This window comes from Acinonyx jubatus, chromosome E2 (genome assembly GCF_027475565.1).
Source record: "Acinonyx jubatus isolate Ajub_Pintada_27869175 chromosome E2, VMU_Ajub_asm_v1.0, whole genome shotgun sequence".
NCBI lineage: Eukaryota > Metazoa > Chordata > Mammalia > Carnivora > Felidae > Acinonyx > Acinonyx jubatus.
Genome location: NC_069396.1, coordinates 19,447,817 through 19,474,241, shown reverse-complemented (window position 1 = coordinate 19,474,241; position 26,425 = coordinate 19,447,817). Strand labels below are relative to the sequence as shown.

General features: G+C 40.1%; 1 protein-coding gene across 8 annotated transcripts in view; it reads left to right on the top strand.

Moving 5' to 3' along the window:
• Positions 1-26,425, top strand: part of LOC106971209 (chemokine-like factor) — a 46,865-nt gene that overhangs the window by 2,167 nt on the left and 18,273 nt on the right. For 3 of the 8 annotated variants that reach the window (XR_008293689.1, XM_053210718.1, XM_015067996.3), the window contains exons 2-3: positions 3,151-3,309; positions 13,216-13,311. Coding sequence is in view for 7 of the 8 variants with exons in the window: in XM_053210718.1 (XP_053066693.1) it covers positions 3,151-3,309; positions 13,216-13,311 (255 nt within the window). In the remaining variant the exon portion in view is untranslated. Of the gene's footprint in view, positions 1-3,150; positions 3,310-13,215; positions 13,312-13,563; positions 14,406-15,976; positions 16,113-16,168; positions 17,039-26,425 lie in introns of those variants that run through there. The other 5 variants (XM_053210720.1, XM_015068003.3, XM_015068020.3 and 2 more) reach the window with 5 other exon arrangements.

Here is a 26,425-nt window from a genome sequence, read left to right as displayed (position 1 = left end):
CAAGAGACAAGTAAAGCCAGGGAAAGGAGTGTAAGGGGAGGAAGGTTGCAGGTTGCAGTAATAGAGTGATCAGGTTAGGCCTTCTTGAGATGACAACTGAGCAGCTGAGTGAGGCTAGGGTGTTAGCTATGAGAATATCTGGAGGAAAAGAGTTTAAGGCAAAGGAACATCCATGGCTCTGTGACAGGAATGTACCTGAAGGTTCAAGAAAAAGCAAGGAAACCAATGTGGATGGAGTAGAGTGACACAGTAGGGGGACACAGTGAGAGATGAGGAAGGTTTTGAGTAAGGTTGTACATGAGCTGACATTAAAAAAAAAAAAAAAATAGGCCAGCTGCTATGTTGACAATAGATTGGTCAGGGGGACCGGGAGGTGGGGTTGGGTGGGAATTGCTGCAAGGGCAAGGGTAGAACCAAGGAGACCAGTTAGAGCTCTTGCAGTAATCTGGGCAATGAGATAGTAGCTCAGATCAGGGTGTAGCACAGCAGGCTGCAAGAATGATCATATTTGGGATACATTTTGAAAGTAGCCCCAACACAATTTGCTGATGAACCAGATGAGGTGTAAGAAAAAGAGGAGTCAAGATAACTCCCAAGTTTTTGGCCTAAGCAACTGGAAGGATGGAGTTGCCATCCACCGAAAGCTTGTAGGTGAAGCAAATGTAGGCAGAGGATCAGAAGTTTAATTTCAGAATTAAACACTGGAATTATCCTGTGGATAAATTGTGAAGAAACTCTGCTAGAGAAGTGGACAGGAGCTGAATCCTTTAAGACTGAATACCATGATGAGAGGTAGGCTCTATTCTCAAGACCACAGGGAGCCCTTGAGAAATGCACTTGCATTTTAGAAATTTTACTGTAATACCTACCTTTGTCATCATAGTTCAGGGAAGATATTGAAGGGCATTAGTTTAGGGATGAAGAGGAGGGAGTGAGTTCCCAAGACATTAGGCATCAAATCAGCAGGACCTGATGATTGATCAGTTGTGAGGAGTAATTAGGAACACTGATATTAGGATTTTAGGGTGGGTGATAAGATAGATGGTGGTATCTGGGGCGCCTGGGTGGCTCGGTTGGGCATCAGACTCTTGATTTTGACTCAGGTTGTGACCTCACAGTTCATGGGATCGAGCCCTGCATCAGGCTCTGTGCTCACAGTGCAGAGCCTGCTTGGGATTCTCTCTCTTCCTCTCTCTCTGCTCCTCCCTCACTGGCTCTCTTGCTCTCTCTCTCTCAAAATAAATAAATTAAACTTAAAAAAAAAAAAGATAGATGGTGGTATCACCAATTAAGATAGTGCATACAGGAGGGAAAGGCAAGGTGAGTTCAATTTTGGTGATGGTGAATTTGAGATTCCTGCATGTACTCAGAGATTGCAGATGGCTGGTTACATGTAAGATGTTGAGGACAGACCTGGGAGAAAGACCCACATTCACTGAGTGGGTCATAGACAGAATCTAAAGGAATGCCAGCATTTTAAAAGAATGGGTAAAGGCAGAGAAGCCCACCAAGAGAGAATAGTTGCAGAGATATAAGAACTAGGAGAGGTGACGTGCCAGCCCAAGGAGTAGAAAAACAGGAAAAGACAACCAATGACAAGTCATGAGGGTCCAGTAGCATAAGGAGTAAAAAATGTTCATTAAATTTAGTATTTCTGATATCACTGATGATCTGAGGAAAAGCAGTTTCCATAGAGTGGTAAAGAAATGTTTGAGATATTAGTGGGATATTTAAAAGAGAACGGGAGACAAAGGCCAAGAGTTAGTAAAGATAGAAGAGCTGTAAATAATGGAACGGGGGAGAACTCAGTGTAACTGAAATCATGGGAACTTGTAAGAAAATGGATTAAACACCAATGTCAAATTCCATGGTGTGGAAAGTTTAAAGGGGATGAGGGCTGAAAAAGTGACCCTACGTATCATAACCCATGAGCTCAAGGGGGCGGTTCAGTAGAGTAAATGAAGTGGTTTGAGGTGACATGTTGCTAAGAGTAATTATGTTAATTACAAAGAATGACTTATTTAGTTACTGGTTACATTTGCTACATACTCAAACTGACCAATTTAGAAGCTTAAAGGTAGGCTGTTTGTATACGAATACGGTAATTGAAAGAATCATAAATAAGTAGCCTGAATAGATTTAAGGTCAAAAAGACTATGTAGATGGTACTGGCTGACAGACTAATCATAAAAGTCTAGCCAGGGAAAACTCTTGACAAAACCATTTTCCAAGAACATAGAGACTTTGGATAGAGCTGTAACATGACATCTCCTAAGAACACGATGCTGACAGACTCCCTGGAACTTATCAGCTTATTTTTCTTTTAGTTCACTTTAACATTTCTGTGTTCTGTATCTTCACTTGGAAATAAGATGATTGGATTAGATTAATTATCAAGGTTTTTTTCACTTAAAATTTTCATCCATTCTGATTGCATTCTATCTAGGTAAGAGAAAGTATGTAAAAAAAAAAAGTGAAGCATCAGAATTGTTGCATTTTTTTAATCCCCCCCATAGGGTTCTTTGGAGAATTGTTTTTCTTAACAATTTATTTTAAAATTTTCTCCCCAGTATTTTTCATGGTAACATTCTAAGTTTAAATTTGATAGTAGATTCCAGACTGCTAAGAGTTAAGGAGTGATGAGCAGATGATAAGGAATTCTAGGAGTCAGTATACAGACTTTTTTGAAAAGCATTACAGCGAGAAGTAAAAAACAGGAGTTTCTTTGGGGAGCAGGGTGAATGGAAGGGGTGTGTGTGTGTGTGTGTGTGTGTGTGTGTGTGTGTGTGTGTGTGTTTTAAGAGAGGACAACTTGGATATGTTTATAGTATGATGAAGAAAGGAACCAATGAGAAGATATTGAAGGTCTCAGAAAAGAAGATAGGTAGTAAAGAAAGATCAAGGGAACAAATGCGGGAAGTGATGGTATTAGTTGTGCAAGTGGAATAACAGAGAGGGACACCTAGTTCTCTAAAACAGAAGAAGAAGTCAGCATCCATACATTTTGGTCATTCCTCTTTTAGATGTGTGTATATATGGCATAAACCCATTTATTTAGTTACTTTAGAAATGATCATTTTTACAATTTAAACTTGGCATTCAATAATCATTGAATAAATCATGTTTGTCTGTTTGTTTTTATCCTTATAGGCACTAACTGTGACATCTATGGCCTTTTTTATCATTGCACAAGCCCCCGAACCGTACATTGTCATCACTGGATTTGAAGTCGCTGTTATTTTCTTTTTCATAATTTTATATATGCTGAGACTGGATCGATTAATAGACTGTTTGTTTTGGCCTTTGCTTGTAAGTGTTCAGTTTTATTAGACTTTTTTCCTGTCATAGTGAGACATCTTAATAAACTATGCTTTGGTTTTCTTAAGCCTTTAGGTAATGTCTGATAGGCTTAGGAAGGAGGAATTCTATCCACTGCTAATGTGTTCTGTATTGTCCCTGGTGCAACCACAGAGCATAAATCTGAGCTCCATCTATTAGATGTGACTGACCCTTCTGTCAGGAGAATTCACTGAACTGTAGATCTTCTAAAGAAATTTAAACTTAAGATCCTAGTTAATAAAATTATAGCACATTCTTAATCTCTACCTCCCTTTTAAATACATGTTGATATGGCCTCAAAATTGGGGGGAGAGATGGAGGCAGATACCCAAGTATCCATGTCTTGCACATCTCTGACCACCAAATGGAAAACTGAGATAATTTGGGAGACTGAATAAAGCACAATGTTATCTTACTTAATTCTGGAAACACTAATGCTAAATAATGAACTTATACTGTACAACCTTATTTAGTAGCATATGAACTTCACCTGCCATACTTATAGCATTAAGAATAACTGCCCAGTGTAGTGCCTAAATGGTTCTAGAAACTGTCAAAATAGGCAAGTTGAAGATACTAGTTAAGGTGAATGTGTCCCTGGATTGTTACCCAGTTCTAGGAAAAACAGAGTGTCTTTACCTCTCTCTCCTCTTTCAAGTCTTACCCTCAATATCCTGTCTCTGTAGGTCTCCCTTCTGAGACCTCCTGCTGCCCTTCCCACCTTTAGACTGGTAGCTGCACTGAAGTCTTCCTCTGCTGCACTTGTCTCATCCTCCTGGGTTCCAAAATGCTGATAGCCAAGCTGATAACCCCTAGTTAAGGAGAGGGACTTTAGAGCTATTCTCAAACCATAAGCATGCCTTCAGGTGGTACCTTCTAGAACCACTTTTGAAGGCCAGTGATGAATGTTTCAAGCTAATCACAAGCTGAACAGATCCCAAAAAGGGAAAGCTGGGAAACAGAGAAGATCTTCATAGCATCTCTCCAAAGTACTTGATCACACTTTAGAGCTGGACCTGACTGGAGGGAAGTCTAGGAAAAGAGATCACAATGCCTTCATCAGTTGACCCTCAGAGTACATAATGTCATTTAGTAGCAGAAAGGGCTAAGCTAAATTATTCCAGAGATTTCTGCAAGGACATGAACAGCATGGCCCATATCCTCTTTACTCAAAAAATGGTATAGTTGCTCTTCACATTCTGCTTTCCAAGGTTAATAAAACTATTTTTCTCCAAACTATAATTCTCTGGAGCTTATTACATGTCCCAGTAATACACTTGGAGCTCTAAGCTGAGCAGAATACACTGGGAGGGAGAGTGTCCTATGTGTACCACACTGAAATTTAGTCTCCAAATCTCTGAGGATCAAACTTTGCTGATATTGTAATCTCTTAGAAATGGTGCTATACTGGGGCACCTGGGTGGCTCAGTCAGTTGTGTCTGACTCTTGATTTCATCTTGGGTTTTGATCTCAGGTTCATGTGTTCAGTCCCTGTGTTGGGCTCTGCGCTGGGCATGAAACCTACTTCAAAAAAAAGAAATGGTGCTGCATGGTCAACTATGGGATTATTATTCCATTATGAAAAGATTCCTCTCTGCTCTTGATCTAATGGAATCATTTGTTCAACAAGTGTTAAGTGTCTGCTAATCCCAGCTTCTGTAACAGGTTCTTTGATAAAACACAAATCTTACACCTGTGAGATTTTCAATGTAGTCAAGAAGCAAGATAGATGAGCCATTCAGTGTAACAGGTGCTGCAATAGATGTATACCCAGGATAGTGTGGAGGCACCAAACCAGGGAAGGGGACCAAATCATCATAGGCTTGCTTGCCTGGTAGAAGAAGCAGCATATGAGGGTCTAGTGTGGGGAAAGAGCATGACCTCGAGCAGCTGCACATAGTTCTGAATGGCTGGGATATTGAGTTGTGGAGAAGAGAGGACAAGAGTGGAAGCTTGAGAGGCAGGAGGAGGTCAGAGCATACAAGGCTTTATATGCCCTGTGTTTTAACCCAAAGGCCATTGGAAGCTTTTAGAGTTTTTTAAGTAGGAAAATGACATGAGCAGCTTACAATTTAGGGGATTGCTGGTGGCAGTATCAATAATGGCTTAAAGAGCAACAAAACTAGAGGTAGGTCTCAGAGACCACTTAAAAGTTTGGTTCTATAACCCTGACATGAAAATTATGAAGGCCTGGACTAAGGTCATGACAATAGCTAGAGAGAAAGGGGTTAATGGGGTAGAATTGATACGAATAGGTAAATAAGAAAACCTAAGAATACCTGCCACTTAAATATCTTGAGATGATAATGAGATAAGAAGTACAGGAAGAAGAATAGGTTTAAGGAAGGGCCAGGGAGACGAATGGAATGAGTTTAGTTAGACAAATACTAGGTTCTAGTTGCTTATGGAGTATTCAGATGGAAATGTTCAAAACAGGTCTGAAGCTCAGGAGAAAGAAGAGTTAAACCTGGAAGTCACCACCTTATGATGGTAAATGATCTCTGAGACTGGTCTAACTGGCACAGAGGGAAGAGCAAGCTGAAGGTAAAACTGGGAAAGACGAACATATGGGGTGAAAAGGAAGAGTAGCCAGAGAAAGACAGGAGAGAACCCAAGGGAGGCCCATGTCACAGAAGGCAAAAGAGGAAAACATTTCAAAAAGGAGTGGTGAATATTACCACATGTAAAGAAAGAAAAATAAGTCCTGGAAAAATATATATATTCACTGACTGTGTTAATAGAGGCCCCTTTACCAGAGTGGTGTGCCTTGAGTGGAGAGGTGACAGTAAAGCTGAGGCAATAGATTGAGCAGGAGAAGAGAGACAACTATAATTACAATTGTAACTAGAGTTGTAACTCAGGGCTACTGAGTTGAAACCTGGCCAGGGACAAAGAAGGGTAATGAATAGAATAAGGTGCCTGCAGAGTGGTGGATGGGAATAGGAGCCAGAGCACAGATGGAGGAGATGCCTGGAACTCTTTTACTGTAACAAAAGTGAAGGAGACAAAGATGGCTGAAGATTCCAATTAATCTTGCAGTTGTAACTTGTAAGGACTTCTGCCTCATGACCACTGTCTTTACTAATTTAGGAAAGGGCTTGGTCATATGCATTCACATTTATTATGTTTATCATTGTCCCAAAGTTGCAGTAACCGACACAGTGTGTAGAGCTGGCCTTCTCTGACTGTTAACCTTAAGTGTTCCAATGACAGAAAACACAAAGTGAACCAGCCCAGGGCTTTGCAGTGGTATCCAAGTGCAGGCTCAAAATTTCTGTGAAATCTCCATTTTTGTAATTAAATTAACATTCTACACCATGGTATATTGATGTTTGGTTTTCATTATAAACACAATGCTTTAAATGACTATTAAGGATCATTGATGTTTCAAGACAGGTACATCCTTTTCTATCCTGTGGTTCTCTACATTCCCTAGAATACCACCTTTACCCAAGGCCATTCATATACACTTACCTGAATTACTCACTGGAGGCAGGGTTGTCTACCTGAAGTAGAGGTGTGGCTTGCCTTGAAGCAGAGCAAAGTATCCAACACAGAGAAGCATTAATCTAGGACAGTTAATATTTCTTGGAAATGTGAACTTTATTTCTTCTTTTGTGCATCTAATCTTACCCTGTCCCCATTGAACCTCTTCCTATTTTCTTTTTAATAACTATGTTTCTAAGTTACCACGGGTTTAAAGTCTGATATTTCTATGTTAACAATACCTTCCTGCCTACAGTTACCTGCAAACAGATGTAAACCATCCAGAATAGACCATTTTTCTTTTCCACATTATACATCCATTCAAAATATAAGTTGCTTCCTTTAAAGCCATTGTTCAGAAGGCAAATGCTTTGTTTCTAGAAATTATAAATGAATGAGCTACATCATCAAATAATAGCATAATCAGCCAGCCATTTCATGCAAATCTGTGAAAGTTTTTTCCTGAAAATTACCACTTTCTGCCAAGTGTGTGTAGCTTTTCTTATTAATTGCATTTTAGTAACGTTATAAAGTTGTTTCATTTACAGTTTAAACTATTCCACATTTTCTCTTAGCATTTCGGCTTCCCAGTGTACCATTCTATTGTAAACCTTCCACACAATATATCATCTACTCCCAACTAGATGAGTTCTCCCTCCACCTACATTTAAATAAAAAAGAAATAGATTAGGATGGCAGAGGAGTAGGGCAACCCTAAGCTTGTCTTCTCCCCCAAACAGCTAGAGAAATCAATTTGAACACCTAAGAAATCAATCAGAAGTTTTAGAGAACAAAGCTGCACATCTACAAATGGAAAAAACAACCTGTTGGAGATGGAGGAATTCACACCAAAAGAACAGGAAGAAAAAATGGCCAAGGATTTAATCATACAGATATAAATAAGATGTTGGAACTAGAATTTAAAACAACAATTACAAGGATTCTAGCTGGGCTTGGAAAAAGCATAGAAGACTCTAGAGAATCCATTTCTTCAGAGATAAAAGAGCTAAAGTCTACTCAGGCCGAAAATAAAAATGCTATAACCCCCAAGATGCAAACCTGAATGGATGTCATAACAGCAAGGGTGGACAAAGCAGAGGAAAAAATTAGTGATACAGAAGATAAAATTATGGAAAATAGTAAAGCTAAAGAGGGAAACAAAGATAATGGATCATGAAGGTAGACTTAGGGAACTCAATGACTTATTAAAATAGAATAACATTCATAGGAGTCCCAGAAAATGAATAGAGAGAAAACCGGGCTGAAGGTTTATTTGGGCAAATTATGGCTGAAAACTTCCCTAATCTGGAGAAGGGCACAGACATCAAAATCCAAGAAACAGAGAACTGCCATTAAATTCAAAAGCTGGCCATCGCCAAGGCATATCATAGTCAGAAGAATCCTGAAATCAACAAGGGGGGAAAAGTCAACCTACAGGGGAAGATGGATCAGGTTTGAGGCAGATCTGTCCAACAGAAACTTGGCAGGCCAGAAGGGAATGGCAGGATATAGTCAATGTGCTGACTGGGAAAAACATGCAGGCAAGTATACTTTAAACAGCAAGATAATCATTCAGAATAAAAAGATAAAGAGTTTCCCAGACAAAAACTAAAGGAGTTCATGATCACTAAACCAGCCCTATAAGAAATACTAACGGGGACTCCTTGGGGGTGGGGAGGAGAGACCAAAAGCAACAAAGACTAGAAAGGAACACAGAACATCACCAGAAACACCAACTTTATAGGTGACACAATGACACTAAATTCCTCTATCTTTTAATAATCACCCTGAATGTAAATGTACTAAGTGCTCCAAATCAAAGGACACAGGCTATCAGAATGGATTAAAAAAACAAACAAACAAACAAAAAAACACTATATGCTGCCTACATTTAGACCTAAATGTAGACTCATTTTAGACCTAAAGACATAGGCAGATTGAAAGTGAGAAGATGGAGAACCATCTATCTAATTTGGCTAATATCTTTTGGCTAAGGGATGCCAAAAGAAAGCTGGAGTAACCATAATTATTTCAGACAAACTCGATTTTTAAACCAAAGACTGTAACAAGAGATGAAGAAAAGCATTATATCATAATTAAGGGGTATATCCATCAAGAAGATCTAACAATCAGGGTACCTGGGTGGCTTAGTTGGTTGAACGTCTGACTCTTGATTTCAGCTCAGGTCATGATCTCACAGTTTTGTGACTTCAAGCCCCACACATGCTCTGCATCGATAGCGCACAGCCTGCTTGAGAGTCTCCCTTCTGCCCCTCCCCCACTCACACTGTCTCAAAATTAATTAATTAATTAAAGATCTAACCATTGTAAATATTTATGCCCCAGCTTGGAACACCCAAATATATAAATCAATTACTAACAAACATAAACTCATCGATAATGATAACAATAATAGTAGAGGACTTTAAACAACCACAAGAAAAAATTTGGAAAGACCACAAATACATGGAGGTTAAAGAACATCCTACTAAAGAATTAATGGGTTAGCCAGAAAATTAAAGAAGAAATTTAAAAAGTATATTGAAGCAAATGAAAAGAAAACATGACAGTCCAAAATCTTTGGGATGCAGCAAAGGCAGTCCTAAGAGGGAAGTACATTGCAATACAGGTCTACTTCAAGAAGAAAGGTCTCAAGTACACAATCCATCCTTACACTTAAAAGAGCAGATAAAGGAAGAGCAAATAAAGCCTAAAGCCAACAGAAGAAGAAAAATAATAAAGACTAGACCAGAAATAAACGATATAGAAACAACAACAACAACAACAATAGTAGAATGATCAACAAAAGTAAGAGTTGGTTCTTTGAAAGAATAAAATTGATAAACCCCTAGTTAGACTTATATCAAAAATAAAAGAGAAAGAACCTAAATAAATAAAATCACAAATGAAAGGAGAGAGATCACAACGAATACCTCAGAAATACAATTAGAATACTATGAAAAATTAAATGCCAACAAACTAGGCAATCTGGAAGAAATGGATAAATTCCTAGAAACATGCAAACTACCAAAACTGAAACAGGAAGAAATAAAAAATTTTAACACACCCATAACCAGCAAAGAAATTGAAATAGCAATCAAAAATCTTCCAACAAATGGGGCGCTTGGGTGGCTCAGTTGGTTAAGTGTCTGAATCTTGATTTCTACTCATGTCATGATCTCACAGATCATGGGTTCAAGTCCTGAGTTTGAGCACTATCAGTGCAGAACGTGCTTGGGATTTCTCTCTCTCTCTCTCTCTCTCTCTCTCCCCCCAACCCCCACCCTCTGCCCTGCAAATAAACTTTAAAAAAACATCTCCCAACAAACAAAAAGTCCAGGGCCAGATGGCTTCCCAGGGGAATTCTACCAGACATTTAAAGAGTTAATACAGGGTGCCTGGGTGGCTCAGTTGGTTGAGCATCCAACTTTAGCTCAGGTCATGATCTCGTGGTTTGTGGGTTCAAGCCCCACATCAGACTCTGTGCTGACAGCTCAGAGCCTGGAGCCTGCTTTGGATTCTGTGTCTCCCTCTCTCTCTACCCCTCCCCTGCTCATTCTCTCCCCTCCCCACCCCACCCTCTCTCTCTCTTTCTCTCCTTCTCTCTCTCTCTCAAAAATAAACATTTTAAAAATTTTTAAATAAAAAATAAGTTAATACCTATTCTCAAACTGTTCTAACAAAATAGAAATGGAAGGAAAACTTCCAAATTCATTCTATACAGCCAGAATTGCCTTGATTCCAAAGCCAGACAAAGACCCCATTAAAAAGGAGAATTACAGGCCAGTATCCCTGATGAACATGGATACAAAAATTCTCAACAAGATACTAGAAAACTGAATCCAACCTTACATTAAAATAATTATTCACCATGGTCAAGTGGGATTTATCCTTGGCCTTGTTCAATATTTGCAAATCAATCAACATGATACACCACATTAATAAAAAGAAAGGATGGAAATCATGATCCACTCAGTAGATGCAGAAAAAGCTGACAAAATACACTATCCATTCATGATAAAAGCCCTCAACAAAGTAGAGACTGATGGAATATATCTCACCATCATAAAGGCCATATACAAAAGAGTCACAACTAATATCCTCAATGGGGAAAAATGGAAAGCCTTTCCCTTACAGTCAGGAATAAAACAAGGATGTCCACTCTCACCATTACCATTTAACATAGTACTGGAAGTCTTAGTCTCAGCAATCAGACAACAAAAATAAATAAAAGACATCCAAATCAGCAAGGAAGAAATCAAACTCTCACTATTTGCAGATGACATAATACTCTATGTAGAAAACCCAGATGACTCCACCAAAATAATTGCTAGAACTAATATATTCAGCAAAGTCGCAGCATATAAAATCAACATGCAGAAATCTATTGCTTTCTATAAACCAATAATGAAGCAGGAGAAAAATAAATCAAGGAATTGATCCTATTAGCAGCTGCACCAAAAACAATTAGATACCTAGGAATAAACCTAACCAAAGAAGAAAAAGATCTGTACTCTGAAAATTATAGAACACTTATGAAATAAAGAAATGGAAAAGCATTCCATGCTCATGGGTTGGAAGAACAAACATTGTTAAAACGTCTATACTACCCAAAGCAATCTACACATTTAATGCAATCCCCATCAAAATACCACCAGCATTTTTCAGAGAGCTAGAATAAATAATCATAAATTTGTATGGAATCACAAAAGACCCCAAACAGCCAAAGCAATCCTGAAAAATAAAAAATAAAACTGAAGAATAAAAAATAAAATAAAATAAAAATCCATCACAATGCTGGATTTCAAGCTATATTATAAAAGTGCAGTCATCAAGACAGTATGGTATTGGCACAAAAACAGACACATAGATCAATGTGGAAAACAGGAAAGAACATTCAACTGAAAACAAGATAGTCTCTTCAACAAATGGTATTGGGAAAACTGGACAACAACATGCAGAAGAATGAAACTGGACCACTTTCTTACACCATACACAAAAATAAATTCAAAATGGATGAAAGACCTAAATGTGAGACAGGAAACCATCAAAATCCTACAGGAGAACACAGGCAACAACCTCTTTGACCTTGGCTAGAGCAACTTCTTACTAGAAACGTCCCTGGAGGCAAGGGAAACAAGAGCAAAAATGAACTATTGGGACTTCATCAAGATAAAAAGCACAGTGAAAGAAGTGATTAAAAAAAATTAAAAGGCAGCACACAGAATGGGAGAAGATATTTGCAAATGACGTATCAGATAAAGGGTTAGTATCCAAAATCTATAAAGAACTTACCAAACTCAACACCCAAAAAACAAATAATCCAGTGAAGAAATGGGCAGAGGACATGAATAGACATGTTTCCAAAGAAGATATCCAGATGGCTAACAGATACATGAAAATATGGTCAACATCACTCATCATCAGGGAAATACAAATCAAAACCACAATGAGATACCACTTCACACCTGTCAGAATGGCTAAAATTAACAACACAGGAAACAATGGATGTTGGCAAGGATGTGGAGAAAGGGGAACCCTCTTATACTGTTGGTGGGAATGTAAACTGGTATAGCCAGTCTGGAAAACAGTGACCCAGAAGTTGCACTACTAGGTATTTTATCAAAAGGATACAAAAATACTGATTCAAAGGGGCACATGCACCCTGATGTTTATAGCAGCATTATCAACAAAAGCCAAATTATGGAAAGAACCCAAATGTCTATCAACTGATGAATGGATAAAGAAGTTGTGGTATGTGTGTATAGATAGATTAGATATAGATACATGTAGATATAGATATAGATATATAGATCTATAATGGAATATTACTCAGCCATCAAAAAGAATGAAGTCTTACCATTTGCAATGATGTGGATGGGGCTAGAGTGTTTTATGCTAGACAAAATAAGTCAGTCAGAGACAGACAAATACCATATGATTTCACTCATATGTGGAATTTAAGAAACAAAACAGATGAACATAGGGGAAGAGGGGGAAAAAGAGAGGGAGGCAAACCACAAGAGAGACTCTTAACTAGAGAACAAACTAAGGGTTGATGGAGGGAGGGAGGTGGAGGATGGGCTAAATGGATGATGGGTATTAAGGAGGGCACTTGTGATGAGTACTGGGTTTCTTGAACAAAGAAATAAGCCTAAGCAGTTAAATGATTGGTATATCATGGGTTAAGAGAACCACTAGGCATCACTATAGACCAAATTCAATATAGGTGTCATCCTATAGTGGCAGTTTGATTTCCTAAAAAAAGAACCCACTAAATTTCTTTAATAAAATGGAAGTTTCAAAATCTGTTGGCAGCTAATTCTTTTTTTTTTTTTTTTTTTTTTGATGATCTTCATGCAGAGCTGACCTTTCTATTCTGTGTTTTAGGATATTATCAACTCAATGGTAACAGCAATATTCATGATAATCATATCTGTGTTGGCACTGATACCAGAAACTACAACATTTATAGTCCTTGGAGGGGTAAGTGGAGGTCTTCCTGATTTCTTGCTTTAGGTTTGATTAGAATTAAATTTTGCTTGAAAAAAAATATATATACATATATATGAACAGAACTCTATAATCATCCTTGGATTTCCTAGGCCAGTATATAGTACCTAGTGGCTTAATATTTTTTGTATGAGTATATGCCCTGATTAACGTGGAAGAATATGACTTCACCCTAAAACTGAAATTCACCAAATAGAAGTTCCTATATATTCCACCTCTATGTAGGGCTAGACTAGACTGAGAAAAGCTACTGGAATCCGTTACACTTAGCTCTGAGAAACCTCATGTCAAGCAAAAAGCCATGGATGACTTTCACAGCGCTTCCTTTTAAAGAAAAGGATACATACCACTTGTTAAGGTGAGACAGACTGCTCTGAACTCAGTTATTTTTTGTCCAGATCCTTCTTCAGATGGAATGTAATACAAAATGTCTCATGATAAGGTTGGCAGAAGCCTTATATCATTTTGAACACTGCTTGAAGAGAAGCAAGCCAGCTTAATCAGACTTGATCCTGGAAGGCAAGCCAAAATAAAAAAGAGTAAAATAATATGGTTTTAGTTCCATCTGATACTCTTCTGAGATTTCTTATAGGAGGTTCAAAATCATTTGGCTTTCCTAGACTCTGATCTAAAGATGTGAATTAGGAACTTCTTATATAAACCTCCATCCTACTTCTTTGTCTTTCCATGGTATGGGCCACTGGGAGAACCAACCATTCTCAGCCAGCCATGTATGTCAGAATCCATAGTTTTTCATCTCCTTCCTAAGCCCTAAGCAACTTCATAGGGATAAGAATTATTCTAGAAATGAGATAGTGCTGTAATAGCAATTTTGCCCAGTTGTCTTTAATCTTATCCCTCTACTATGGAGAAAGAGGGACAGGGCATAGAATTTACAGTTAACCCTTTACAACGTTGACCTCCCACACAGTTGAAACTTTTTAAACTTTGACTTCTCAAGACCTTAACTACTAATAGCCTGTTGCCAGAAGTACCGATAACATAAACAGTTAACACATATTTTCTGTATCATATGTATCATATACTGTATCTTACAATAAAGTGAGCTAGAGAAAAGAAAATGTTTTTAAGAAAATCATAGGAGAAATTACATTTATAGTACTCTACTACATCAAAAAAAATCCGTACATAAGTGACCTATGCAGTTCAAACCCATGTTGTTCAAAGGCCAAGTGTACTTTCATTCACTTATTTTATTCATTCACTGATTCATTCTTTTAAAAGGTGCACTTTGCGGGGGGTGCCTGCGTGGCTCAGTCAGTTAAGCGACCGACTTTGGCTCAGGTCATAATCTCACGGTTCATGAGTTTGAGCCCCGCATCAGGCTCTCCACTCCCAGCACAGAACCTGCTTCAAATCCTCTATCTCCCCCTCTGCCCCTCCTCAGCTCATGCTCTCTCTCTCTCTCAAAAATAAACAAACACTGAAAGAATAAAATGGTGCACTTTGGTGGATGCTGACAAAGTATAGAGCTGTTGCTGTCCAATGCAGCAGCCACAAGCCACATGTGGCTACCAAGCAATGGAAATGTGGCTGGTCTGATTGAGATGAGCTATACAGGTAAAATATACACTGGATTTCAAAGACTTAACTATGAAAAAAACATAGAATATTTCATAATAACTTTATTATATTGATGACATGTCAAAATTATATTTTGGATACACTGGGCTAAACAAAATATTCTCTTAAAATTAATTTCACTTGTTTTTTCTTTTTAATGTGGCTATTAGAAACTTTTAAATTATGTGGCTTACATTGGTGACTCACATTGTATTTCTTTTGGACAGCACTGGACTAGAATGTGAGCCCACCCTATCCTCACCTTGCTTAGAGCCTAATACAGGAAAGAGAAATGAAAACAGCTGTGTATAAGCTATTGACAGAGTACTGCGGGGTACAGAAAAAAGGAAGCAACTACCTCTCTTTGGCAGCAGAATCTCAATTTGTCAGGAATACAGGGGAGGAAAGGGGAATGGTTCCAGGCAGAGGAACCGGCAACGTGCAGGGTACCAGAGTCACAGGATAGGTAGGAGGTACTGAGTGTGGTCAGAACCTAAGAAGCTGAGTTTGAGATTCAGGATGGGAAACGGAGTGGTTATCTAGAGCCAAGAAGCCCAACTTCCAGGCCATGCGATGGAACTGACCAAATAGTATGCAAGAAATGATATCCCTCTTTTCCAGCCCAGGCACCAGCTCTCAAATAGCCATCAGAGTACCTAAAGACCTGGTTCTAGTTTATTCCCTTTACCGTAATTTTTTTTTTCCCCTGAGGCCTATTTAGAATCCTATCCATTAAGTGTATGATCTTCAGTAGGGCTCTAATACATGTCAGAGCAAGTCAAGACATCCAGACAAGTATTTATTTCAGAGCCTACACCACCTCAATATTATTTCTGCTCACTTAAGTTATCTTTTCTCTTTCTCTAGGCAGACTTGGAAATGAGAATAAAATGATTTCTGAAGTCTCTTCCCGTTTTAGTATTAGGTGGAAGCAGAGGGAGCAATCTTGGTACCCTAGCAGGAGAGGAAGCCAGTGGGCACACACTTAAAACCTGTGTGAATGACCCAAGGCCAGACCATGGTCACAGCAATGACAAAGTGTGTTTGTTTCCAGGTGTTCGGACTCCTGGCAGCAGTGTGCTGTATTGCCGACGGGGCCCTTATTTACCGGAAACTTCTATTTAATCCAAGTGGTCCTTATCAAAAAAAACCTATTCATGACAAAATATAAGTTTTGTAATTTTATATTACTTTTTAGTTGATGCTAAGTATTAAATATATTTATTCTTTCACATATTTTCTGCAGTTGTTCTCACTTTAATCTCGATATGGGAGCTGGAAGAAGAGATGTAGGAATTCTGTGCCCAGCGCTCACCCATACTGTAACTTCCAAGGGAGCGCTGGGAGCACCAGGACCTGATCGGACTGGGTTTTCCTGCTCTGGGGCCTGGGTGGCAGAGAAGAAGGCGCCTAGGCCGCCTTAAATGGTCTCCGGAGCCCTCTTCCTGTCTGGCTGGCTGGCTGGCTGGCTGGCTGGCTTGCAGCACCGAGGCGTGGGATTGCAGGGATAGTGAGTTCCCAGCCTAGGCAGCGGCATCGCGTCCCAGGTGGCAAGGAGGGTGGCTGGAGGGCTTGGTCTGTCGGCGGGCAGCAAGAGCTGGGTGCGCGCGAGGCATAGGCGGACGGCGGCCGTTGGGCACGACGCTGGTTCCCAGGGGATAGCCTGGCCGCCCCCGCCGCCGCCATGCAGGCTCAGAGCAGCAGGGCCAGCCTGACAAAGCCAGGCTCGGGGACCACCATGAATGCCCCAAACACCAGGGCATCCTCAGGGAACTTGCAACAACAGCAGCTTACAGGACTCCCAGGGCAATCTGCAGCTGCGGTGCAAGCCTCACGCTCAGGGCAGGGCTCACGATCAAGGCAGAGCTCACGCTCAGGGCAGCCCACACGCTCGGCGAATCCAGCACCCAGTACGCCGCAGCCTGCAGTCGCAAGGGCGCAGCCTGCAGTCTCAAAGACGCCCCCAGGAAAGCAACAGCAGGTGACCCAGAGCGCAGGGGAGAAGGCCGCCATCCAAAAGCGTGCTGAAGAACAGGCCAAAGTCCCGTTCAAATTCAGGGACAGCTTCAAGCAGTTTTTCTTCTTGCCCACGGGAGTGTTGAAGATCCTGAGGGTGGTGAGCAGAGAGAGCTGGTGATGCAGGGTGGGTGCGGCCTCCGGGAGTGATTCCCAGGAGGTGCCACCTCCGGAAAGCTTCCCTACTTCCCTTTGCCAGTCACCTCTGTTTTGCCCTACCTTTCCTCCCCTTCTCCCCTCGCTCCTCCTCTCACTCAACCCTTAATACTAAATCAGCGCTGTTTTTCCTGTCTTACTTTTATATTCCTCAGGTTTTCCCTCACAAAGGGAATGAGGAAGCAGTGAAGATAATATCAGAAATGTATAAACTAGCAAACAAAACTAATAGAATTGACCAAAACTGATAAACCAATGGCCTATAATAGGGGGAAAAGGGTGAAGAGAGGACATATATTTAAAGTTAGAAACCAGACAGGGAAAATAATCACAAAGGATGAAGAAACTGAGAAGATACCCAAGATTACCTTGCAAAACAAATAAACAACTAATTGAATGAAATAGTTGATTTTCTAGGAAAACATAATTACCAAAACTGACCCCAGAATAGAGAAAAACCAATGTAAATACAGACCAATATAAATACAGAAGAAAATGAGAACTAAGCAAATGAGTATCCTTCACAGTATATCAGGGACAGACTTTTTCACACAATTAACTCAAACTTTCATGGGATGTAATTCTGATACTACTGAAACTTTTTCAAAGTATGGAAAAGGAAAAAAGCCCTTCTGAATTATTTTTCAAAGTTGTATATAACACTGGGGCACCTAGGTGGCTCAGTCGGTTAAGTGTCTGACTCTTGATTTTGACTCAGGTCGCGATCCCAGGATCATGGGATCGAGCCCCAGATGGAGCTCCACACTTGGTGTGGAGCCTGCTTAAGATTCTCTCTCCCTCTCCCTCTGCCCCTCCCTTGCTTGTTCTCTCTCTCTCTCTCTCTTTCTCAAAAAAGAAAAAAAAAAGTAATGGAACACTGATATAAAAACCTGACCAAGTCAGAAAAAGGAAATTAGAAATCTTACTTGTATCACAGCAATAAGTATCAATATATTAGCAGAAAATATTCATCAGTACTTTAAAAAAATACACTATAATGATTCAGTATTAGGACTCTATTAAACTAACCCAACATATTATAGGTAAAAGGAGAACAAATTAGATTACATCAAATAAGGAAAAGAACACATTTGACAAAATTCAACATTTATTTCTGATAGCAAAAAAAGAAAGAGAGAAGAAAGGGACCCATAAAAAATAGGAATACATAGATATTTTGTTGACATTATAAAAATAAACCCAAAAGTCCGCATCATATATGATTAGATATCAGAAGTATTCCCATTAAATAAAGAACAGAGAGGATGCCCTTATCAATACTAGTATTCAATATTTTTCTGGAACAGCTAATCATCACAATTAGACAGGAAAAATAAAGAACAGTTGAAAATAAGAGGCAAAATATATCATTTTTTCAGCTGATATCACTGTATATCTAAAGAACTCAAAATCACTGGGAAACAATTTAGAACAAGATACTTTCTACTAACTCATTAGGAGTTAGTAGAACAACACTTAAAATAGAAGAAAATATTCCTCTTTACAAGAGCAATAAAATGATAAAATATCTAAGATTAAATTAAATAAATTTGAAAGACCTATATGAAGAAAACTTTAAAAACTCAGAGATATTTTTAAACCACTAAAATAGCTGGGAAGACATACTTTATTCTTGAGTAAATTTTTTAATCTTTCCAAATTAGAAGTTAAATGAAATCCCAATTAAATACCAACAGGCTTTTAAATGAAATCCCAATGAAAATACTAACAGGCTTGGGTGCCTGGGTGGCTCAGTCAGTTAAGCATTTGACTTCAGCTCAGGTTATGATCTCACGATTCACAAGCTCGAGCCTGGGTTTGAATGAACACATACCCACTTCTCTCTCTCTCTCTTTCTTCCCCTTATGGGATTCTCTCTCTTTCCCTCTCTCTCTCTCTCTCTCTGACCCTTGTTCACTTGTGCCCTCTCTCTCTCTCTCTCTCTGCCCCTCATGGGATTCTCTCTCTCTACCCCTCACTCACTTGCTCTCTCTCTTTGTCGTTCTCTCTCTCTCAAAAAAATAAAAATGCTAACAGGCTTATGGGGCACCTGAGTGGCTCAGTCTGTTGAGCAACCAACTCTTAATTTTGGCTCAGATCATGATCACAGGGTTGTGAGATCAAGGCTTGCATCCAGCTCCATGCTGAGAGCCTGTGGAATTGAGCTCCATGTGGAACCTGCTTAAGAGTCTCTCTCTCTCTCTCTCTCTCTCTCTTTCTCTCTCTCTCTCTCTCCCTCTGCCCCTCTCCCTTGCTCTCAATGTTTCTCTTTCTCTCTCTCTCTCTCTCTCTCTCTCTCTCAAAGCACACACAAAAAGCCAAAAAAAAAAAAAATTCCAACAGGCTTAGTTTGGGGAACTAGACCAAGACAAACATGGGATTTATAAAGAATCTGAGAATGAGTGCTGAAAAGGGGACTAGGTCAGACAATAATATAATATAAAATTAATTTCCTGTAATTTCAAAAGTACTAGAAAAGAATCGGCAACTCAGTAGGAGAGGATAGTCTCAAATAGACCCAAATACATGTGAGAATTTAGTACATGATAAAGGTAGGATTTCAGATGAGCAGGGAAAATAACTGGTGTTTCCCAATGAATGATGTTGGGATAATCAACAGTTTGGAAAGAAAACTGGAGCTCTACCTCACTCTATCAAATCAGCAAATATTTACTCTACTCGTATGTACTTCTTTCCAGTATGAAGTAAACACTGTGAACAGCTGTTACTTTTAAGGAAATAGACTAGGATTGGGTTGAGGAAGAAGAAAGAAATCAGTATTATTTTTTATTCTTCTATACTTAAATGTCCATTTTAATTATTTCCATGTATTATTTCATTTCTTGAAAAAAAGAGAAATTTTACACATAAACTGTACGTACAAAATCATACAGGCAATTGCCATATAGTCAGATTTACTTCCTAACAGTTTATGGGTTAGCTTTGTTTTTTAATAGTCCATGTGAATTAAAACAAATCCTGTTTCTTTCATTGCAGGGTCTTATCATAAGAGCATTAGTTTGTTTCATCACTGCCAAAGCCCATGAGTTGTATATAGCCATTACAGTTCTGGAAATGTGCATCGTTCTTTTTTTATTATAATATATATACTAGACATTCACCACTTGCTGATTTGTTTAGATTGGTCCTTACTTGTAAGTGTTCACTTTCGTAATTCAAATATAAGCTCTGCCCTTGGTCCCAGAGTAGCGTCTCTCCTCAAGTGAAAACCAAAGAGCTATCTTTCTGGACAAGGACATAACTCATCTATGACAGGGTGTTGCCCTAGTCCCAGGGGAGAAACTAGTCTAATACTCAGAAAGATTCCTTGGACCTCTCTGTCTACGGCAGAACGAATCCACACACCTGCTTCTGTCTCATTATGCACTGAACATGATAGTCTGCAGCTTGTCCTAACGAAAATTTCAATTAGTATATTCAGTAGGTAAAAACACTTCTCATCTATTGCTCGTAAAACAGTACATGCTGCTACTTTTCAAACAGCAACTACTCTAATAAATTATTAAACATTTCGCCCCTGCAAAAGCAAGAGCTGGCACGGCGAAGTTGTAGAAAATTGTCACACATACCCAGAAAGATTGCAGGAGTCCATCGTTTCATGGGTATAAAGGGTCCACACTCCTAAAAGGGTGCCATATGATGGCGTTGCCTTCTTCAGTAGCTTTTTCCAGAGTTTCCTATTCTTTACCAACTGAAAGCTTCCTGAAGCTAACCCCTCAGGTCTCAGATAAATCCTATTTCTTTTTTTATTTATTAAAAAAAAACTTTTTTTAATGTTTTTATTATTTTTGAGACAGAGAGAGACTGAACATGAGCAGGGAAGGGGCAGAGAGAGGGAGAGACACACAGAATCTGAAGCGGGCTCCAGGCTCTGAGCTGTCAGCACAGAGCCCGACGCAGGGCTCGAACTCACAGAGTGTGAGATCATGACCTGAGCTGAAGTCAGACGCTTAACCGACTGAGCCACCCAGGCGCCCTGATAAATCCTATTTCTTGTGGAGCCTGAGGTTCTGCATCCTCGCAGACTAGAGAACTACAGTTGTGGCCAGATACAGACGTGGGCCCCTTCCTAGCTGTGTGAACGTTAGCCTCAGTTTCCCCATCTAGGAAATTCAGCAAAGGAAAAGGGTGATCATAGTAACTCCCTGACAGGGTTTCTGTAACACTTAAATGTGTTTAAAGCAAATAGCACAATGCTCAGCACAAAGTGAACATTCACTTACAAAGTGTCTATCAGACCCCATAATGTAGTTGGATGGCTTTTACCATTTCATCTTGCACCGTGAAATCCCAACTCAGAGTTCAGGCCTCTCCCACATCCCACTTCCTTATAGTACCTTTTTCTAACCTTAAGGTAGGATTGGTTGCTATTGAGCTAAAACTCAAAATATTTCCTTCAAGGTGTGAGGGATTTTCTGAAAAGGCTGCCGGGCTCTCTTTATCCCACAGAGTGCAGAGCAACAGGAAGCAGACAAAGCAAAATATGAGCAGCTCTGGATGTACGGAAGATCCTCTTAGCTATGGAGAGCATAACAATAAAGAGGTTTCTGAAGGGAAACTAAAATCTCTGCCCATAGAGATTTTCAAGAAGGGAAGGTAAATGAACTGTTTTAAGCACATACCATGTGCCAGATACTTTTTCATATGTGTTACCTTATTTAATCCTCACAACAAGCCAGTGAGGTTGTGGTTGCCCCCACTCCCTATTTAACAGATGCAAAAACTAGATTAAGTCGCCCGTGGCAATATGCACTCACATGGAAACTCAGATTTGAGCCCAGCCTGTCTGACTCAGGCCTGGCTTTCAACCAGACTTTTTGCCCTATTGCCTTACAAGGTTTCTCTATCTCCATCCCCCTTCATGGTTGTCGTCCTCGGAGTCTCTACATGTTATGTTCTCTGTATCTTCTCCTGTTTCCTCATGGTTTCCTTAAAATGCAGAGCCAGAAGTGAATTGATTATCCTGGGGGGTGGGTACAGGTCCTTAAGGTAGGTGACTGAGGGCTCCACAGCACCAAGGTCAGCAGCTGCGGTCAGGAGGACTAGAGCCCTCTGAGAAAAGGTCCACTGCCGTAAAGCTAGAGAGCTGGAGGGGGCCTCAAGGCACCATGCTTTGCTGTAGTGTCCAGGGGAAGTATCTAGGAAGTGTCTCAAGCAAAGGCAAGAACTGGGGGCTCCTAAGAATAAGCCAAGAAGGTCCTGTGAGAGGAGCTGTTCCTACAGTGGTCACAGATAGCTGAGGTCAGCTTTTATAGAATTGCAGGCCTTTGGTCAACTTTGATAAAGCCAGGCCCCCTTTTGCTACCTCTATCCTTGGGTCAGAACAGTCTCTTTCCTTTGGATGACTATGGAAGCCCAAAGTGTGATTCAGAGTCCCTGCCTTTTTCTTACTACTATCTTCCAATATATGGGCCAGAGTCTGGAAGAGCACATAAATATGCCTGGTAAGCTCCCAGGAGCTTCACAGTTGGGGAAACTAAGTAGGTTGCTCAGTTATTCTAATGTTCCATTGACTAACAGTACACATACTAAGCCACCACGTGCTAACCAACATAGTTGGTCGGATGGTGTGCTATCTAATTGACTTGGAAGGTTTTTTTCAAAGACTTATCAACACAGGATCCAAACTGTCTTCTCCTATCCTGTCCCTTCCTTTCTAATCTTCCCTTTCAGATTCTGTAAGATGAAGGACATGTACATATGAGACTGTTCAGAAAGGTAGTTACCACTGGGTGGTAACAGGGAGGCCTTGGCCCCGGGAGGCATGGTGCTGGTTTAGGGACAGCACAAACCAAACACTGGCTTGGTGCCTAGGAGATAACTCCTTGTCACTTCAGAGAGTAGGTGGACTTGGAGATGTGTCGGCATCAAGCTGTAGAAGTCCCTTGAGACCTTATGGAAAGGGCAGTGTGGGAAGCCCGAGAACACATGCCTTATTTCATGCTGTACCAGTTTTAGGGCTCCGTATACGTTCAAAGGCCGGCCCACACACCAGAGGGATCCAGCAAGCATAGCTGTCACTTCTTTCAGTCCTTCTTTCCTAGCAAGACGGTTTGGTGCCCCCAAGGCATAGGATGAGAGTAAGTAGTACTGATTTTAAGTGGCGATTTCCTTAAAGGCTCACATGAATACAGAGTTCCTTATTCCTCTTTCCCATTCTTGTTTGGTAAGGGGCTAATGATGAAAATTCCCAGCAGGGAAACAAAGTTTGATAAATCAGGACTTCAGATGCTCAGCAGGGCAGCATCAAGAGTACTGGCCTCACATACAGGCTGAGATCTGTGGATTCTGGGGCCATATTTTGGCAATGCCTCTTTCTCTGAAGAGACGATGTGGCCTGGGCTTGGGGATGATTGCATCTTCTTGCTTCTGTGAAGGCTATGCCAGTGACCCTGACAACCAAGGGTCTCACCTCTCAGCCTCCTTGACTTATTATCATGGGTCTTCATCAGAGCTAGCGAGAATACAGCTTTCCTCACCCCACCCATGGTGGGGTCACTGTCTTCATTTTTAGACTTCATCACCAATTTTATATTCTAGTATCTGTCAACGTACCCAAGAAAAGTATGAACTATACTATCTTCTGAATTGTCTGTATTTTTAACACTTCTACATTACAAAAAAATATTATCCAATACGTTCAGAGAAACTGAGTTCTGGTCAAGCAGATGCTTTTGCCACTAGAAAACAATTTTTTTAAAAAAAGAGCATAATAAATAAAACTCTGTAGAAGTGACAATTCCAAAACTACCAGCAATATCTTTACATTTGTAAGTAGGAGATATCAGCTTTAGAATGTCCCCTTCAAATAAGATTAATGACAAAGCACAGTTCTGGTCATTTCTGATCAGGTTACGCCACATGTTTGGAGAACTCCAGGCACAAATGGAATCAACGGAAGTTGCAGATAGTTGCACACTATATAATGTTTATTATATACAAATTCTTGTTACAAATACCATATTTTATGAAACAAATTGTCAGTGTTCAAAATTTTTTCCAATATGCAGTGATGTTTAAAAATAAGCATTCACCATTAAAGCATCTCTTTCTGGCCCAGTTATACTTTTACACAATTTTGTTTATGGAAACAATTTGGGAGCTTTATGGAAAAATAATAATCGAGTAACAAATCCATCTCTCATTTTAGTCAGAGAAGGCTACTTGAGTCAATAGGGTATTTAGTCAACAGGAAAAGAAAAGACAATGAGTAAAGACAGCATTCATGGGGAAACCAGAGTCTTCCTGCACATGAAAAGGCTTAGATGCAATTTTATTCCATCAGAAAGAACATTTCTCTGTCTCTGTCTCTGTCTCTGTCTCTGTCTCTGTCTCTGTCTCTCTCTCTCTCCATCAGAGATGAGGCCAACAACAAGAATGATGTGCTTAAGACAAAAGGGAGAAGGGGGGTTAGTCCAGAGAAGGCCCCCGGATACTCAAGTCAGGCTGCAGAGGGTCTTAGCCACTTACTGGGTGACCAACCCCAAGCATGTTGCTTAGCCATCTGTAAACTGGGGACAATGAGTTTGTTGTGAGAATCAAATGAGATTAACACCCTGGCACAGTATGTGACACACAGTGCACAAGAAAATGTGAGCTATGAGAGAAATGTTAGAAATAAGGCAAACATTAGCGCCAAAGGACAGTCCAGGGGAGCACTTCCTTGTAAGCAAGGACCAGAGGAAACTATGGTAAGGACAGACTAAACTAATGTCTAGTATTCCAATGAGGAGATTGGAATTATGACAGGTAATCAACGATTGGTTACCGAAGCCTAGTCTGCATTAGTATTATTATTTATTTGCTTTCATCTAAATTCTCAATGATCTATGGCCACAGCTAGTTAATTTTAAAAAGTTTAGTTAGTTTTAAAAATTTTACACTCTGCCTCTTAGTTGTAAGAGTGAGCCCTTGTTCACATTTTTTAATATCTTGGTTTACACAATCCTAAAGCACTAAGCTCCTTGCAAAACTGTAAACCAGTGTACCTACCCCACTATGGGCAGACCTCTCATTCAGCCCACAGAACCCAGCTGGAACTTACTTCTAACCTTCACCATCCCTGCACCTTGTCCCCCTTTCAGCGTTACCCACCAGGTACCCAAATAATTAGTGCCTCTCCAAGAGGCAAGTCACATTCCATGATGGGGTAGGGCTCCTTGCTCAGCAATCCCAACAGGAAGAACACCTGAGGTTTTCAGAAAGTTTACCAACTGCATACATTTTGAAGGCAAATATCCTAAGTCCACATTGTGATGAACTCTCACGACCCGCTAGATGCCAGGCATTTATCATCTGGTATTTTCAGATTCATTACACCATTTAATCCTCAGATCAACCCAATGAACCCCAATCATTATCCCCATATTAAAAATGAGCATGTTTACACAGAGGGATGATAAAACATGCCCCAGATCACACATTTAGGAATTGGCAGAGCAAAAGAGTTCATCAACAAAACACACTCCCACCTTACATGTCCCACACCATTTTCACCCTCCGTGACCCGTTATCCACAGAAAATGCCCAAGATGGATGCTGCCTTCCAACCTGGGGTGGGGGGGATGGGGAACAGTTCATTTCCTTCTTATTTGAGTGTCTCTGGTGGGAGGCAATAGTGAGACACTAGGGAGTTCTGACTCCTTGGCAGATATCCAGTCTTAGGCAATTTAATAAACCTCTCTAAGCCTCTGCTATGTCCTTTTAAAATAGAGATCATAACAATGCTGACTTTGGAAGGTGTTTGTGAGGGTTAAATAAGATAATGACTTGGAAACACTTGGCACATTGAAGAGCTCCGTTAGAGCCATTTATGATTCTGTACACAGGATGGCAGGGCTCCCTGATGTATTTGGGCAGGTGCACCAGACAAGCTGATGCTACCAAGTCAAGAAATCAAGACTTAAGGACTTAAAATGTTCCAATTAGATATCAGGGCCACGGTTCTACCTCCCCAGGCTTTTGACCCTCCCCACACTAGTGCCACTGACAGGTTGTACACCCACTTATTGCTCTAATACCAAAGTCCAGCCTCTGCTTATCCTCATGAGTGGCCTCCATCTACTCATCCTCACACTTTATTTAGCACACAAAGCAGTAGACTGGGCTAGCAATGAAAGAACTCAGTACTGAAATCCAGAAGGAAGGACAAAGACAGCCTATAAATGCCAGGGCACACTCAATTCTAGCCATTTCTTAGGAAAAGCTCAAAAGTCAACAGCACAAGCATTCACTCAAGAATACCAGGTCTGCTCCTCAGACGAGTTCCATCCTTTTTGGAATATGTGAACCTTCAGAATAATAAGATCCA